The sequence below is a fragment of the Convolutriloba macropyga genome, unplaced genomic scaffold, assembly GCF_964194025.1.
Source record: "Convolutriloba macropyga unplaced genomic scaffold, txConMacr16.3 SCAFFOLD_6450, whole genome shotgun sequence".
Taxonomy (NCBI): Eukaryota; Metazoa; Xenacoelomorpha; order Acoela; family Convolutidae; genus Convolutriloba; species Convolutriloba macropyga.
In genome coordinates, this window is record NW_027453189.1 from 1 (window position 1) to 11,695 (window position 11,695).

The window sequence follows — 11,695 nt, forward strand, 5'->3', positions numbered from 1 at the left end:
CTCAGCCAGTAGGGAGCTCAGGTCACCGTCCTTGGTGGGCAGCTCCACCGGGGGCTCCGGGGCGGGTTCCGGCTCCGGCGCTGGGCTTTTGCCGCCAAACCATCCCATCCTGAATGATGATCGAGACTAAGAGTAGGAATATTTTACGCCACAGGTCGTTCGTGGGCCCGTGGTGTATAGGGGATGTGGCAGCTTGGACGGTTCCTGCAGTCACAGTGGAGCTGATCATTCTTCGCAACTAGCTCGCGCGAAACCTATATTCGTCGACGTCCTGCTGTGCTTTGTGCACGTGATCGGGAGTTACCCTAGAGAGTAGGTAGACCGGTCTATGCCGCGATATGACCGGGCCGGGCCTGGAAGTCGTACTAGTACGAGTACGATTACCCGAGGGTACAAAATTAAATTTTTATACTCGTACGTACCTACCCTACCCTACCCTACTCGTACTGTACAATATGCATGTGGTATACAGTATGGTGTGGGCCTGTGTCCATGTCCTGATCCATCGTAAGGTAGGGTAGAACCCGGGAACCTAGGAAGGGTATATCGTCACTAGCTAGCTGCAATGATTCTGCGTACAAAAGTACAGTACAGTACGAGTACATAGTCTCTTCGTCGGGGCTGCGCACATACCTACCTACCGGCCTGGGGGAAACAACGCATTCAAGTTGGGAGGACTGCTTGGTGTGTATTGAAAAATACACCGGGCCAACCTTTTCCCTCTTCTACCACAGCTCTCTGCACCCCCATCCTTCCCCGTCCTCTTCCCTTGCTCCGCGCAGTGGGGACCTTGGCTATCAGCCACCCCTCCTCTCTACTCCTCTTCTGTGTGTCTGGAATGCACTCTGTCAGCCTGTTTCTGTGGATCTGTCTGACAGTATGTGTGTCTGTCTGAATTCCAATTACACACTGTGCAGATCACTATCACTGCATGTCACATGCCAGTGAATACCTGCACCTGGTGTCGACAACATGCAACAGTGTATTTCAATTACAACAACCATGCAAGACTCGATGGCTTTGGGCCTGAGAATCCCCAGGCACATACAGCCAGAGTTCTTCAGCTGAATTGATCAGCTAAATAGAATGAGACCATTGACACAGCCACAGATTCCATTTGGCTGCATATCCAGCTGAACGCTTGGCATGCAGCCACATCCTAGATGCGTGCAGCACAACGCAGGGCTGGTCACGCCAGGAGTTCGTGCGGTCTGTGGCACTAGATTGCTTCGGCCTCGCACGGTCTGGCACTGGCCCCAGGGAGGCCCGGCAACCCCCACCGCCCCCCCAGGCCGCAGGACTGCTGAAACTAGTAACCGTGTGCACCATGCTCGGCATGGGGTCCACAGACCTCCCCAGTTTAGAAATATGCCATGAAAACCGGTTCCCACTGGCAACTTGTGGGCCCCCAGTGCCTCGGCGTTATGACGTTAAACATGCGCCTGGAATGTTCGTGTAGTGTGTACGCACTAGGTTGCCACCTTGTGTTGTGAGCGCATGCCCTACCCCACAAGAATATGGTCCGAACAGATCACCCGCCAGCAGCACTCCGTCAATTCACAACGCCATGGCCATGGCCCTTGCTCTGCTTCTAGCTGGGAAGACCGTCAGACGGATCATCAGAATACCTGTATGGGATTCCCCCTGGTGAGGAATTAATGAGTGAGTAAAGTGGACCCCCCCCCCCCCCTATCCTCGCAACAGCACTCTGTGTGCACTGATTCACGGCACCGTAGGCAACTTACAGTCCGGTGCCAAAGCTACAAAAGTCTTAAGGACATGCTACAGGCCTTCCTGACCCTGGGAAGGCTGCACTTGAGAGCCAATGTTCAAAGCCCCTGAGGTGGTATCGGGCGGGGTCTCACGGCTGAGGTCCAGCATCCACTCATCCTCAGTGCCCCTGATGCCCTCGAGTATCAATGCTGCGGCCTCAGGGCCAATGCGGCGATCCAACGGAAGAAAGCGGAAGCTGGAAAAGTCAGACCTGCCGTGGCGCTGTGTGCATGAGCCTGAGGGCAGTCTGGGGAGGACGCCTTCCTCAACGGCCGCTTTGACAGTGGCAGTCACCTCCTTGCAAGGCCAATTATGTTTATTGAAAGTGAAGTTGAGGACACGCATTCCCAGGCTGCGCGCAAACTCGGCGCCTGCGATCAAGAACGACATAGATGGTGAGTGCACCTTGACGACTACACCGCCTCGCTCGAGTCTACAGCATCTTACACTTCTCTCGTGCGCCTCTCGCGCCCTACTCTGCACACTGGTCAGTTGCTCAATACACACCGGATTGGCTGGCTTGGATGTGAGTGCAGACCCACAAGAAGCATACAGGGCGAGACTGCTGATCGGGCGAGTGCATTGTACCTCTTTGCAGCTCTTCCGGGTCCGTCAGCTCGAAGTTCCTTTGACGCTCAAGCCATTGCTCTTTAGTTTCCGTCTCATTGTGATAGCTGAAGAAAGAGCGGAAGAAGTCCAGGCGTGTGTTCCACTTCTGCTGGTTGTTCTTCCACCGCCATGCGTGCTTGGGGATCTTTAGTACGTCCATGGTGTATCTCTCCCCGGCGCTGATCTTCCTTGCTAGCCAGTTGCGGCGACTCACCATCACCACCACCTGAGGCAGGCAGGCAGTCAGGCCTCCAGCAAGTAAACCACCATGACGATCATAGGCACATCCTGGTGCCTAAGTACGCATGACCTGGCCTCGCAGTCACAAGCAGCCTCCTACACCCTTTCTCCCTCGGGACTTTGCGCCATGATCACCCCTGCCTGCTGTTCCTCTTTCCATCACTTCCTCATGGTTTCCCATCCTTCTTATGTGCTGCAGGAGAGGTCGCAGTTATGATGTGCCACTCCCGTCCTCTCACACCCACACATGTGTAGGACTGAAAAGCTCACGCTCGCCCCGTAGCCATGCACGCATGCGAGGCATGGAATCAGGCGTTGAAAGTGCTTTTCCTGAGACTGTACTGTAGGTGCAAGGAGGGGGGGGGGGGGGGGGATCGCAGGGACAGCAATGGGTGTACCTTCACACCCATTTTCTGGGCCACCTGGAACATGCCTTCAGGGGTTTGACACTGTGGCTCAGCCTTCCTCAGGTGCATCGGCTTGACATGCAACATGTAAGGGCCATGGCCCTGGTTGACGCATCTGAAGCAAAGCCATAGCAAGGATGTGCCAATCAGTGGTGCTGAGGTCCTGCTCAGTTTGAGGTATGGATTATCCACACAAGTCAATTAGGGCGGGGGGCTTTTACCTGTTCCAGTTTTCTTCTCTCAGCACTTGGACCGTTTCGTGAAATGGTTCCTTTTTGTTGCACATGAGCCCGAGATTCATGCCTGCCTTAGCTGTCCAGTCCTTGGTGGTTTGCCAGAACGCGGTGGTACCACTCCGCCCAGCAGCCCATATCAGTATGCCTTTGCGGGGCCCTGTTGGCCCAAAGCCTTGAGTTTGGAGAAGCGGAGGCTCCTTCCTTCTTGGGCTGCCTCTATTCTGACCCCTGGGCTGAGCCCCATTTCGGCGCGTTAACCCAAACCCGGCATCACACACTACCAAACCTATCAGGCTAAACACCAGCAGTAGCGAAATGCAGCTGCGCCGGGCAGCTGCTGCCATTGTGCCTTGCCCGGGGGCCCTGGCGGTTCCGCGTCCAGCAGAGGGACTCCTGGCTGATGGAGGGGTCTTTCAGTCCGCTAGTGAATGATGGCCAGTCGTCCATCCATGCAGCCGGCGTTTAAAATTTGTTGACCTTCCTGGCAACATATGCCAAGCCATTATGTTTGAGGGAGAAGTTAGGTGGGGGGTTGGTAGGGATTCATGTTCAGCACGAGGAAAGTGTCAGCACGAGCAACCTTACGCACGTACCGGCACTAATCTCCACATCCTTGCGCAAGCACAGGAAGTGCTGTGAGTCTTGCCGACAGGGTGCAACAGCCTTCGGCACTATGCACCGCTCTTGCCCTTCCCAACCTTATATATTATGCGCTGCTTTTGATCTAAGACAGACGGGGTGGCACCGAAAAGACAGCTCATACAGCCAGACCCCGAAATGACCGTACGGGGCTTCGGTAACAGCATGACGCAGCCCAGATTACTGACCGTGACTGGCAGCCTCGATCAACTGCTCTTGAGGTTCAAAAGAAACACGGTTTCAACCCATACTCTCCCATAATAGAACACCATGGAGCAGACAACTTCAGCTGTTGTTTGACAGAGCATTTCGGTCCCGCCCCCGGGCCGTCTCGCAGTCAAAGCGAAAGGTTGACTCACGCCGGAGGCGCCGGCAGTTGCGCCTGCCTCATGCAACCCGGAACCTACAATACGGCAACGTACTGATGGTGTAACGCAACGGCTGTTTGCCGGGTTGGGTCGAGACGAGGGCACCAACCTTAGCGCTAGCTCGGTTTCATCAAAACGAAGACGTCCTTCAGCAGGAGTGATTCGATGCTGAACCCGCTTTTAGCGACTAGCGTGCGCGCTCGCGGTTTGCCCATGCACAGTGTGACGCACGCGCGACGCCAGTGTGCAAGAGTGATCGGAAACAGACCGGATGTGAGGGATATAGGCCGGCACCAGTTTTTTTTTAGTGGTCAAGCTACTACTACATGTACCTACTCCAATTACATTCCGTGATTTAATCGGGATTTGTTTCACCCCCGGGCGAAGAAGGTGGGTCGAAAAACCCCTGATTTAATCGGGATATAATAAGCTCGAATGATTTCGTATATTTTGCCCGAAGGAATGTAGTTCGATCGGATTATTCGGAAATCGTCTCGGGTTTTTAATGACGAATAGTCGTCGAAATTATGCACGCGAAGGCGACAGCCCGAATTTTCGTGATAAATCTCTCGAATCTTTTTGCTCACCCCGTGAGAAATATGTAGTTCAATATGTAGTTCAATATGTACAGTACACTAGTTCACCTTCTCCCGGGGGTGAAAAAAAATGTAGTTCAAAATTGTGCCCTGGAGCTGCCTGTAGGGATTTTTTTCACCCCCGGGGAGGAAGGTCAAAAAAAATTGTGCCCTGGAGGGATACTCTGGTCTCTGATGACTGAGGTGTTGCTGGACGACTGACTCTGCATCCCAACCCCAACCAACCTCCGAGACTCCCTCGCGGTCGCTGCCACCCACCGGGTTGCCGGCCTGCCTGAAATCCGTGGCCACAATTGTCGTCAACAGTGGACACTTGCGCAGGCTAAGTATTGTCCCCTATCTGTGGGCGCTACGTTACCACGACTCTGGGGTGTACTCCGGAGTCGGTTGGGGCGTCACGAAGAGTCGTACCTTGCGCACGACCCTGCTTACGCAGCGCGCATGTTCCTTACCAAAGCGACACAATCGAGCACACTGCACACTGCACACTGTTTGGTCTCCCCTGAACGGTCAGACATGAGACATCATGCGTTCCAAGGCATTTCCCGCCGCGGGGTACGAGTTCGAAGCAGTAGCGCTGTGCAGCCATTCATGCTGGTTTTGCTATGCTCCTTGACTTTACCTGGAGGGGATGGCCAAAGGCTGACACACGGCACCGGCACTCTGCTGGAGCCCGGGCTGGCTGCGCACACCTACGAACCTTCGGTGAATTCTCATACCATCCATCATGGGTACTCCCCCAGGCTAACAGGTGCCAGCAGCCTGGACAAGCTGCTCCCCACAGAGCAGAATAGTACCCGCCCTGGAATTCTCATCTGGGCTGACGGCCGCTGTGGCACCACTTCGTTTTGGGAGACAATGCACTCCTGGCTTACACATGGTGGCATGAGGATCACCCCACTTTGTGGATTCAAAGAGCCGTTTCATGAGAGGAGGGAGCCCATCTCGGAGGAGTTGTGGGCGGGGTGAGAACACTCCCGTACACACACAGCTACTTGTTCAGGTATTTCTAACTTCAATTCCTCATCTGTACTTCTCACCTGGCTAACCGATGTGTGTCCATTGGAAGGTGTCTGGAAGGGAGCCAAGGACCTCATTTTGAACACATCAAGCCCATGCACTTGAAAAGGGCGGAAGATGAGCAGCTCCAGACTCCGGAAGGAATGTTCCAACTGGCGCACAAAATGGGAGTGAAAGTCAGACCCCCTCCCCTTAATGAAAAAAACAAACTGTCATCCTGCCTCCATTATTTCCCCGGCCTTGCCATTCCCTCTGAAATCAGCCATTGATTTGGGACTTAGGTTGTGGTGACAGTGGAGCGCAAGAACTGGTTGGCACGCATGATCAGCGGCGGCGAGCGCTACATGGCAGACATGCTTCGCAAGGACAACACCCCAGAGGCACAGGTCCGGCTGGACTTCATGCTGAAACTCTTCAACTATGCCAGTGAAGATGAGACAAATGCGCAGTGGCTGGACCGCAACCGGAACGCCGTCGCTCCAGATTTGGCCAGAGGCAAGTTTTGTCTGTGACGGCCCCTCACTCACTTCTTTGCTTTGGTGGGTGCCACGTTCAATGGGCTGACGGCTTTCTTACTGCCACACCAAGCAGGGAAAGAAGAGGCTAGGAAGCTGGGCATGCGGGTCTTAACTTTCACGTATAGGAAGGAGGGCTGGCCCTGCCGGGAGGTGAACAAGACACTGGCGGTTGCCGTCGAGGAAGGCATCTATCACAGGGTTCCCGTCGGCACCTGCCAGATGAAGCACGGGAAGTCGGATGGTTCCAGCTTCCATCAGCTTGACTTGCAGCACCGCGTCGGTCCACAAGCTGCCGCCATCATCATGAATGCCCTCAAAGGAAGCCTAGACGAGTGGATGTTGGACCTGGAGAGAGAGGTGCCTCCCCATGAGGACATCTTGAGCGACAATGACATGGAGTTTGTCGAGCAGTACAGCCAAGGCGGCCTCAACATCATTGTTTGATGCCCTAATTGCTAAGCCCCTGACACTGGTATTGCCACAATGACAATATCAGGAGCCTTTCGCCCTTGGCTATGGCAATTCCAGCGATGTGCGTGATTCGCACGGGACATGCATGTCGTAGTTGAGGCCGTAGCAATCCCTGGCTGGCCTCGCTTTGTGTCTGATTTAGCGTGGTTTACCCTCAGTAACAACAATATACTGTAATTATGTCGCGGTTGTAGATTTCTCTAGAGCATCCGTCGTCGCCCCAATCACATCACTGGTGTGCCATGCGAGAACTAGTCGGCCGCACAGTGACTGTGGAGTGCAGCGCTCCCAGGCCCAGCAGTATACTCCCTGGATCCTCAATCAAGATGTGCTAATTTGCTTGTCAACTGCCACAGAAGCGCTCTGGACGTGACGGCATGTAGGATACCAAAGCGGGGTGTAGGTAGGCACTTGTTCAGCGATAGCGAGATTTGATCCTATACCTTACCTGCGGTCAATACATGCCTGATATGCCTCGGTAAAATTGGGCTAGGACAGTCCCGGCATGGCTCCCATGGCAAATCTGCCACATATGGGTGCTAGGGGCTAGTTGCAGCCGGTGGTCCATGGCTGGTAGTCGTACGTGGCCTCGCCCAATGAGTCAAGGAGCACTGCCGCCCCCCCCCCCCCCCCCCCCCCCGCCCGGGGCCGGGGGTGTGTCAATGTACAGATGTTACACACAGCTGACACGCTGGCTGCCTGGTCTTGATCCCAACTAACCAGTTATCGTGGCGGCCCTGGGTCCATGATCATGAGGGATTTACTGCATGTCCATTACGATACAGGAGTGTCGCATAATTGTATCTAATCTATGGTTAGTGCCGGCCTCCGAATCTGCTTGCTCCATATGTGCTATTGCATGCTAGATGTCTGACGGGGAGCTAAAGCCCATCAGGTTGTCGTCCGCAGGTATCGTTCATTATGTTTCAAACATCTCTGTCTGCCTGTCTGTCTCCCTCGTCTCTGCAACTCGGGCGGCTTATGGTTAGACATGTAGCTACTGTAGGCCATGCTTTACCATCACCCCTGTAAGAAATGAAGTGCAGACTGCACCTCAGCAGAACCCTCTCTCGGCTCGCCGCGATGTACTGTGACTATGTATCTGTCATTCTCTTGGGAATGAAGATTGAAGTGGCTTGCCGTTGCCCTGTGGTTCCCTGAGAAGCGCCATGCTGAGTCTTGTCGCTATGACAGTTCGATCGAACATGCCTGGCAGCTTCCTACACTTGGGCGGTGCTCTGCGGCGGGTTGCCGTGACCTCCAGTTCCTGAACCAATGCCCTCATCACCAAGAAGCCGAGGCACTAAGCTTGAGTGATCTGCATGAGCTATTGTGCATCATGGTGCTGTGCGCCTGTGAACCAGTGCCCCCACATAGACTGCTTCCGGTTACAAGTAAAAGGGATACGATTGAAGTGCAGAAACAAGTGTGCCAGCGAGGAACAAGATAGTGACAACACTTGCCTGATATTGGGAACGTTGAATCTGATTGTCAGGATCAATGACCGCCGACTGCTAAGGCCCACCAGCAAATGAATATGTCCAGATAGAGGCAATTGACAGTACAGCTGCCGTCGTCTGCAAATGACCGATGGCCTGCCATGAGATGGCTTGGCCCGCGAGATATGACCAGGTTCGGGAAGGAAACACACCGCATCTGGGCCAGGAAGATAGATTGAATATGAATCGCTCCTGTTCTGCTTACGCATATAAGTCAACGGATACCCTGATTTGGCATCCATGGGCCACAGGAGATGCTGCACAGATGTTGGGAGGTGCCTAAACTGGATTATAGTTGTGCCCATACTAAGGTGCTAGGCAGGACTCATGACTGCGAAATAAATCACAAGTGCTGACTCGGTGCGTTATTTTGCTGAATCCCAACGACAGTGCTTGTGCCATGGCCGGAGTAGAGCTATATCGCCTGTTGGAAGACATAACGTTGAGGCAGCAACTAAAGGCCATCTGGAGCAAAGCGGTTCCCGCTGTTACGAACAGGAGGGGCTTCCTTCTCCAGGTTGAGCATCCACTCATCCTTTGACCCTGCCAGAGCGTCTGTAATGATGGCTGCAGCCTGTGGCCCCACTCGCTGCTCAAGAGAAAGCTCATGGAAGCTGGATCCATCGGACATGCCATGCTTCATGGTGCAAGCACCTGGTGGCATCCTTGGGAAGACTCCTTCTTCAACTGCGACTGATAGTGTCTTGTTCACCTCCATGCAAGGCCAGTTGTTCTTCCTGTATGTGAAGGTCAGCACTCGCATCCCAAGCTGGCGAGCAATGTGTTTGCCTGTCGGCAGAAAGCAAAACAGAAGGCAACAGTGAGCAATCTGGCATGCAGCTGATACCTGCAGGGGTGTGCGCGTGAGATCTTTGCATAGCGAGGCAGACAAAAGACAAAAGATTACCGTGTTCCAACTCCTCTGCATCTTCCATCTCGAAATGGCTGTTGCGGTCCAACCAAGATTCCTTTGATTCAGTTTCATTTTGGTATGCAAAGAAGCGACTCATAAAGTCAATCCGAGCCTCAGAGTTCGGATCGTTCCTCTTGCCGAGGACGTCTGCCATGTATCTCTCTCCCGCGCTGACCTTCGAGCCAACCAGTTCTTGCGGTCCACTGTCACCACCACCTGTGTTGACAGTGACATGGCAGGCCTCAGCTGCAAACTCCCTGTTCAGCTCTGGGGGCCGTTGTCTTCACTCACTGTTGCCTAGATCAAACGATGTGGTCCAATCCACTACTAGTGAGCTTTCGTGTGTCATCTGCACCAATCTGCCAGACTACCTAGAGAAGAAGCCGCTCACCTTGACCCCCATCCTGTGAGCGAGGAGGAAGAGCCCCTCAGGTGTCTGGAGTGCCTTCGATTTTGCAGTGACCAGGTGCATGGGCTTCACGTGCGCGAAGTGTGGGCCAGCATTCTCGGTCAGACACCTAAGGACACACATCGACACAATGAAAAGAAATCGGAACCATCCGTCCGGGCGTATATCCGTGAAGTTAGAGATAGGATAGCGGGATCCTTGCTCTGGTCGGGCGGAACGGGTGGCGTCACTGTACCGCTTCCAGTATTCCTCCGACAGAACCTCGCGGCGCTCGTGGAACGGCTCCTTCAAGGTGCACAGCGGCGTGATCGCCATGCCGGCACGTTCCACCCACGAGTGCAGTGTCTCCCAGAAGGAGGTGGTCCCGCTCCGTCCGGCAGCCCATATCATGATTCCAGGCTGGGCGTGGTCTTGCCTAGGGACGCCGTTAGGACAGCGCTGACCCTTGGCCTTCCAGTTGGCGCTGCCTGCGGCCGAGGCCCAGCGGACCGGCCGCCGCGGAGTCAACGCCGAGTACCCCGCTTGCCCTCCCATACCTCCTGTCTGCCATTGAGGGGGATCTGGACCAAGCCAATGGTAAAGTTGCTGCCACCAAGAGCGCTCTAAGGAAACACCACGCCACCATGCTGACTGCAGCTCCGGATGACCGTCAGTCAGTCACCAGCGCTGCAAGGTCGGTCAGCGGAAGGTGGCAATCATGCACAGATGAACAGCACAGCCCCGCGCGCAGATATCAGACCCAACGGAATGGAACAGGCCAACCCCGTCCGGAGATGAAAACGCTGACGGGTGCTGCAAGCTCGTCCTCGATGTGGCGTGCGGAGTCGCCTTCCTCTCCGTCTGGTCACTGGATGTGTGTTCCGAAGTTCTCTGACGGGTGTTCGGTAAGCAGCTTTTACGGAACGAGCTGATCAGCCGACACGAGTATTTGTGCTGTTAGTACGAGCAACAGTACTTACCCAGTTGTCAGCGTTGCCAGAAATGGCCGGTAGGGGTGTATTACTGATTGCTTGACCATGAGTTGATGTTTACCCCTGGCTCGATCTGCATGAGCTTTGTTGCCCCGGCCGGGACGGAGTCCGGACCAACAACTCTGCATGCATGTGGGCACGCCGGTCAAATTGAACACACATGTGAGTCAGCAGTACACCGGACGCTGGCCGGTGTACGGTGTTGAGGGGTTGGTTAACAGGGGGGCCGGCCGGGGCCACAGGGCGCGGAGCCGGACAGGGACCGTACATGAGCTAGAGGGGTGCCGGTGTACGGTGTACAGTAGGTACCCTACCGGTATCTTGGAGCTTGGTATCTAGGGTACTCGTAGGGTACTCGTAGGGTAGGGGACTCGATAGGTAGGGTACTCGTAGGGTAGGGGACCTCCTGGAATACATATGCAAGCATGAACCGTACCCGTATTAGTACTAGTACCAGCTAGGACGGCGGACGCATGTGTGACGCATGCAGGCAACCCTGTGAGGGACACACCTGGTGCATGAAACGGAGGTCCCCCCCCCCCCCCCCCCCCCCCCCCCGGCATGGGTGATATGGCCGATAGGGGCATGCAGATTGCAGGACAGCAGGAGGGACTCACCCCTGTTGGGGGCGGCAGGTAGGTACCCTAGGATAGGGTACCCAGTCGATCTACTTTATCACAGTTATTCCAGCACTGTAGTTAAGGACAGTATGAAGGAACCATGGATCGATATGTACAGGAATATGTACATGCACATGCACAGCCGGCTAGCTACTGTACGAGTACGAGTACTTTGGCTCTTGCAATGTACCGGCCCACATGAGCCATATTCATGAGCCCTGGGGGCAGTACGTGAAGGGTTGATTGCAGCCGTTGGGTTAGCCTGGGGGCAATAGGTAGGGTAGGGATACCCGGGTACTAAAAAAATACACGATGAAAGGCATTGCACCATGGCACCTTCTTGTATGTATGCTGCACTCGACAACGATTCATGCAATTGAAAACCTCACTGTGTGATTGCAGAAAG

General features: G+C 54.6%; 3 protein-coding genes across 3 annotated transcripts; 1 reads left to right on the plus strand and 2 right to left on the minus strand.

Annotated features, from left to right (window-relative positions):
- Window positions 1-1,799: 1,799 nt before the first annotated feature.
- On the minus strand, window positions 1,800-3,609 carry LOC142358117 (uncharacterized; the record flags this gene model as incomplete). Its single annotated transcript, XM_075409581.1, has 4 exons — window positions 3,251-3,609; window positions 3,021-3,144; window positions 2,362-2,608; window positions 1,800-2,144 (listed from the first exon to the last, which is right to left on the minus strand). Coding segments are annotated over exons 1-4 (1,075 nt in total), but the record flags the coding sequence as incomplete, so codon positions are not given.
- A 1,547-nt stretch (window positions 3,610-5,156) lies between these two features.
- On the plus strand, window positions 5,157-7,250 carry LOC142358115 (uncharacterized). Its single transcript, XM_075409579.1, has 5 exons — window positions 5,157-5,833; window positions 5,938-6,064; window positions 6,170-6,383; window positions 6,480-6,844; window positions 7,020-7,250. The coding sequence occupies exons 1-5, from the start codon at window positions 5,310-5,312 to the stop codon at window positions 7,248-7,250; spliced, it is 1,461 nt and encodes a 486-aa protein (XP_075265694.1). The 5' UTR covers window positions 5,157-5,309.
- A 1,430-nt stretch (window positions 7,251-8,680) lies between these two features.
- Window positions 8,681-9,808, minus strand: LOC142358116 (uncharacterized). Its single transcript, XM_075409580.1, has 3 exons — window positions 9,681-9,808; window positions 9,284-9,505; window positions 8,681-9,165 (listed from the first exon to the last, which is right to left on the minus strand). The coding sequence occupies exons 2-3, from the start codon at window positions 9,441-9,443 to the stop codon at window positions 8,831-8,833; spliced, it is 495 nt and encodes a 164-aa protein (XP_075265695.1). The 5' UTR covers window positions 9,444-9,505; window positions 9,681-9,808; the 3' UTR covers window positions 8,681-8,830.
- Between the last annotated feature and the right edge of the window lie 1,887 nt (window positions 9,809-11,695).

What these genes read in the sequence shown, in the direction of transcription:
- LOC142358115 (XM_075409579.1), top strand. Translation starts at nt 5,310, where the DNA reads ATGTTCCTTACCAAAGCGACACAATCGAGCACACTGCACACTGCACAC. An exon ending in CGCACAAAATGGGAGTGAAA is followed by an intron (nt 6,065 to 6,169) that starts GTCAGACCCCCT and finishes TTTGGGACTTAG; the next exon opens with GTTGTGGTGACAGTGGAGCG. An exon ending in CGCTCCAGATTTGGCCAGAG is followed by an intron (nt 6,384 to 6,479) that starts GCAAGTTTTGTC and finishes CACACCAAGCAG; the next exon opens with GGAAAGAAGAGGCTAGGAAG.
- LOC142358116 (XM_075409580.1), bottom strand. Translation starts at nt 9,443, where the DNA reads ATGGCAGACGTCCTCGGCAAGAGGAACGATCCGAACTCTGAGGCTCGG. An exon ending in TGCAGAGGAGTTGGAACACG is followed by an intron (nt 9,166 to 9,283) that starts GTAATCTTTTGT and finishes TTCTGCCGACAG; the next exon opens with GCAAACACATTGCTCGCCAG.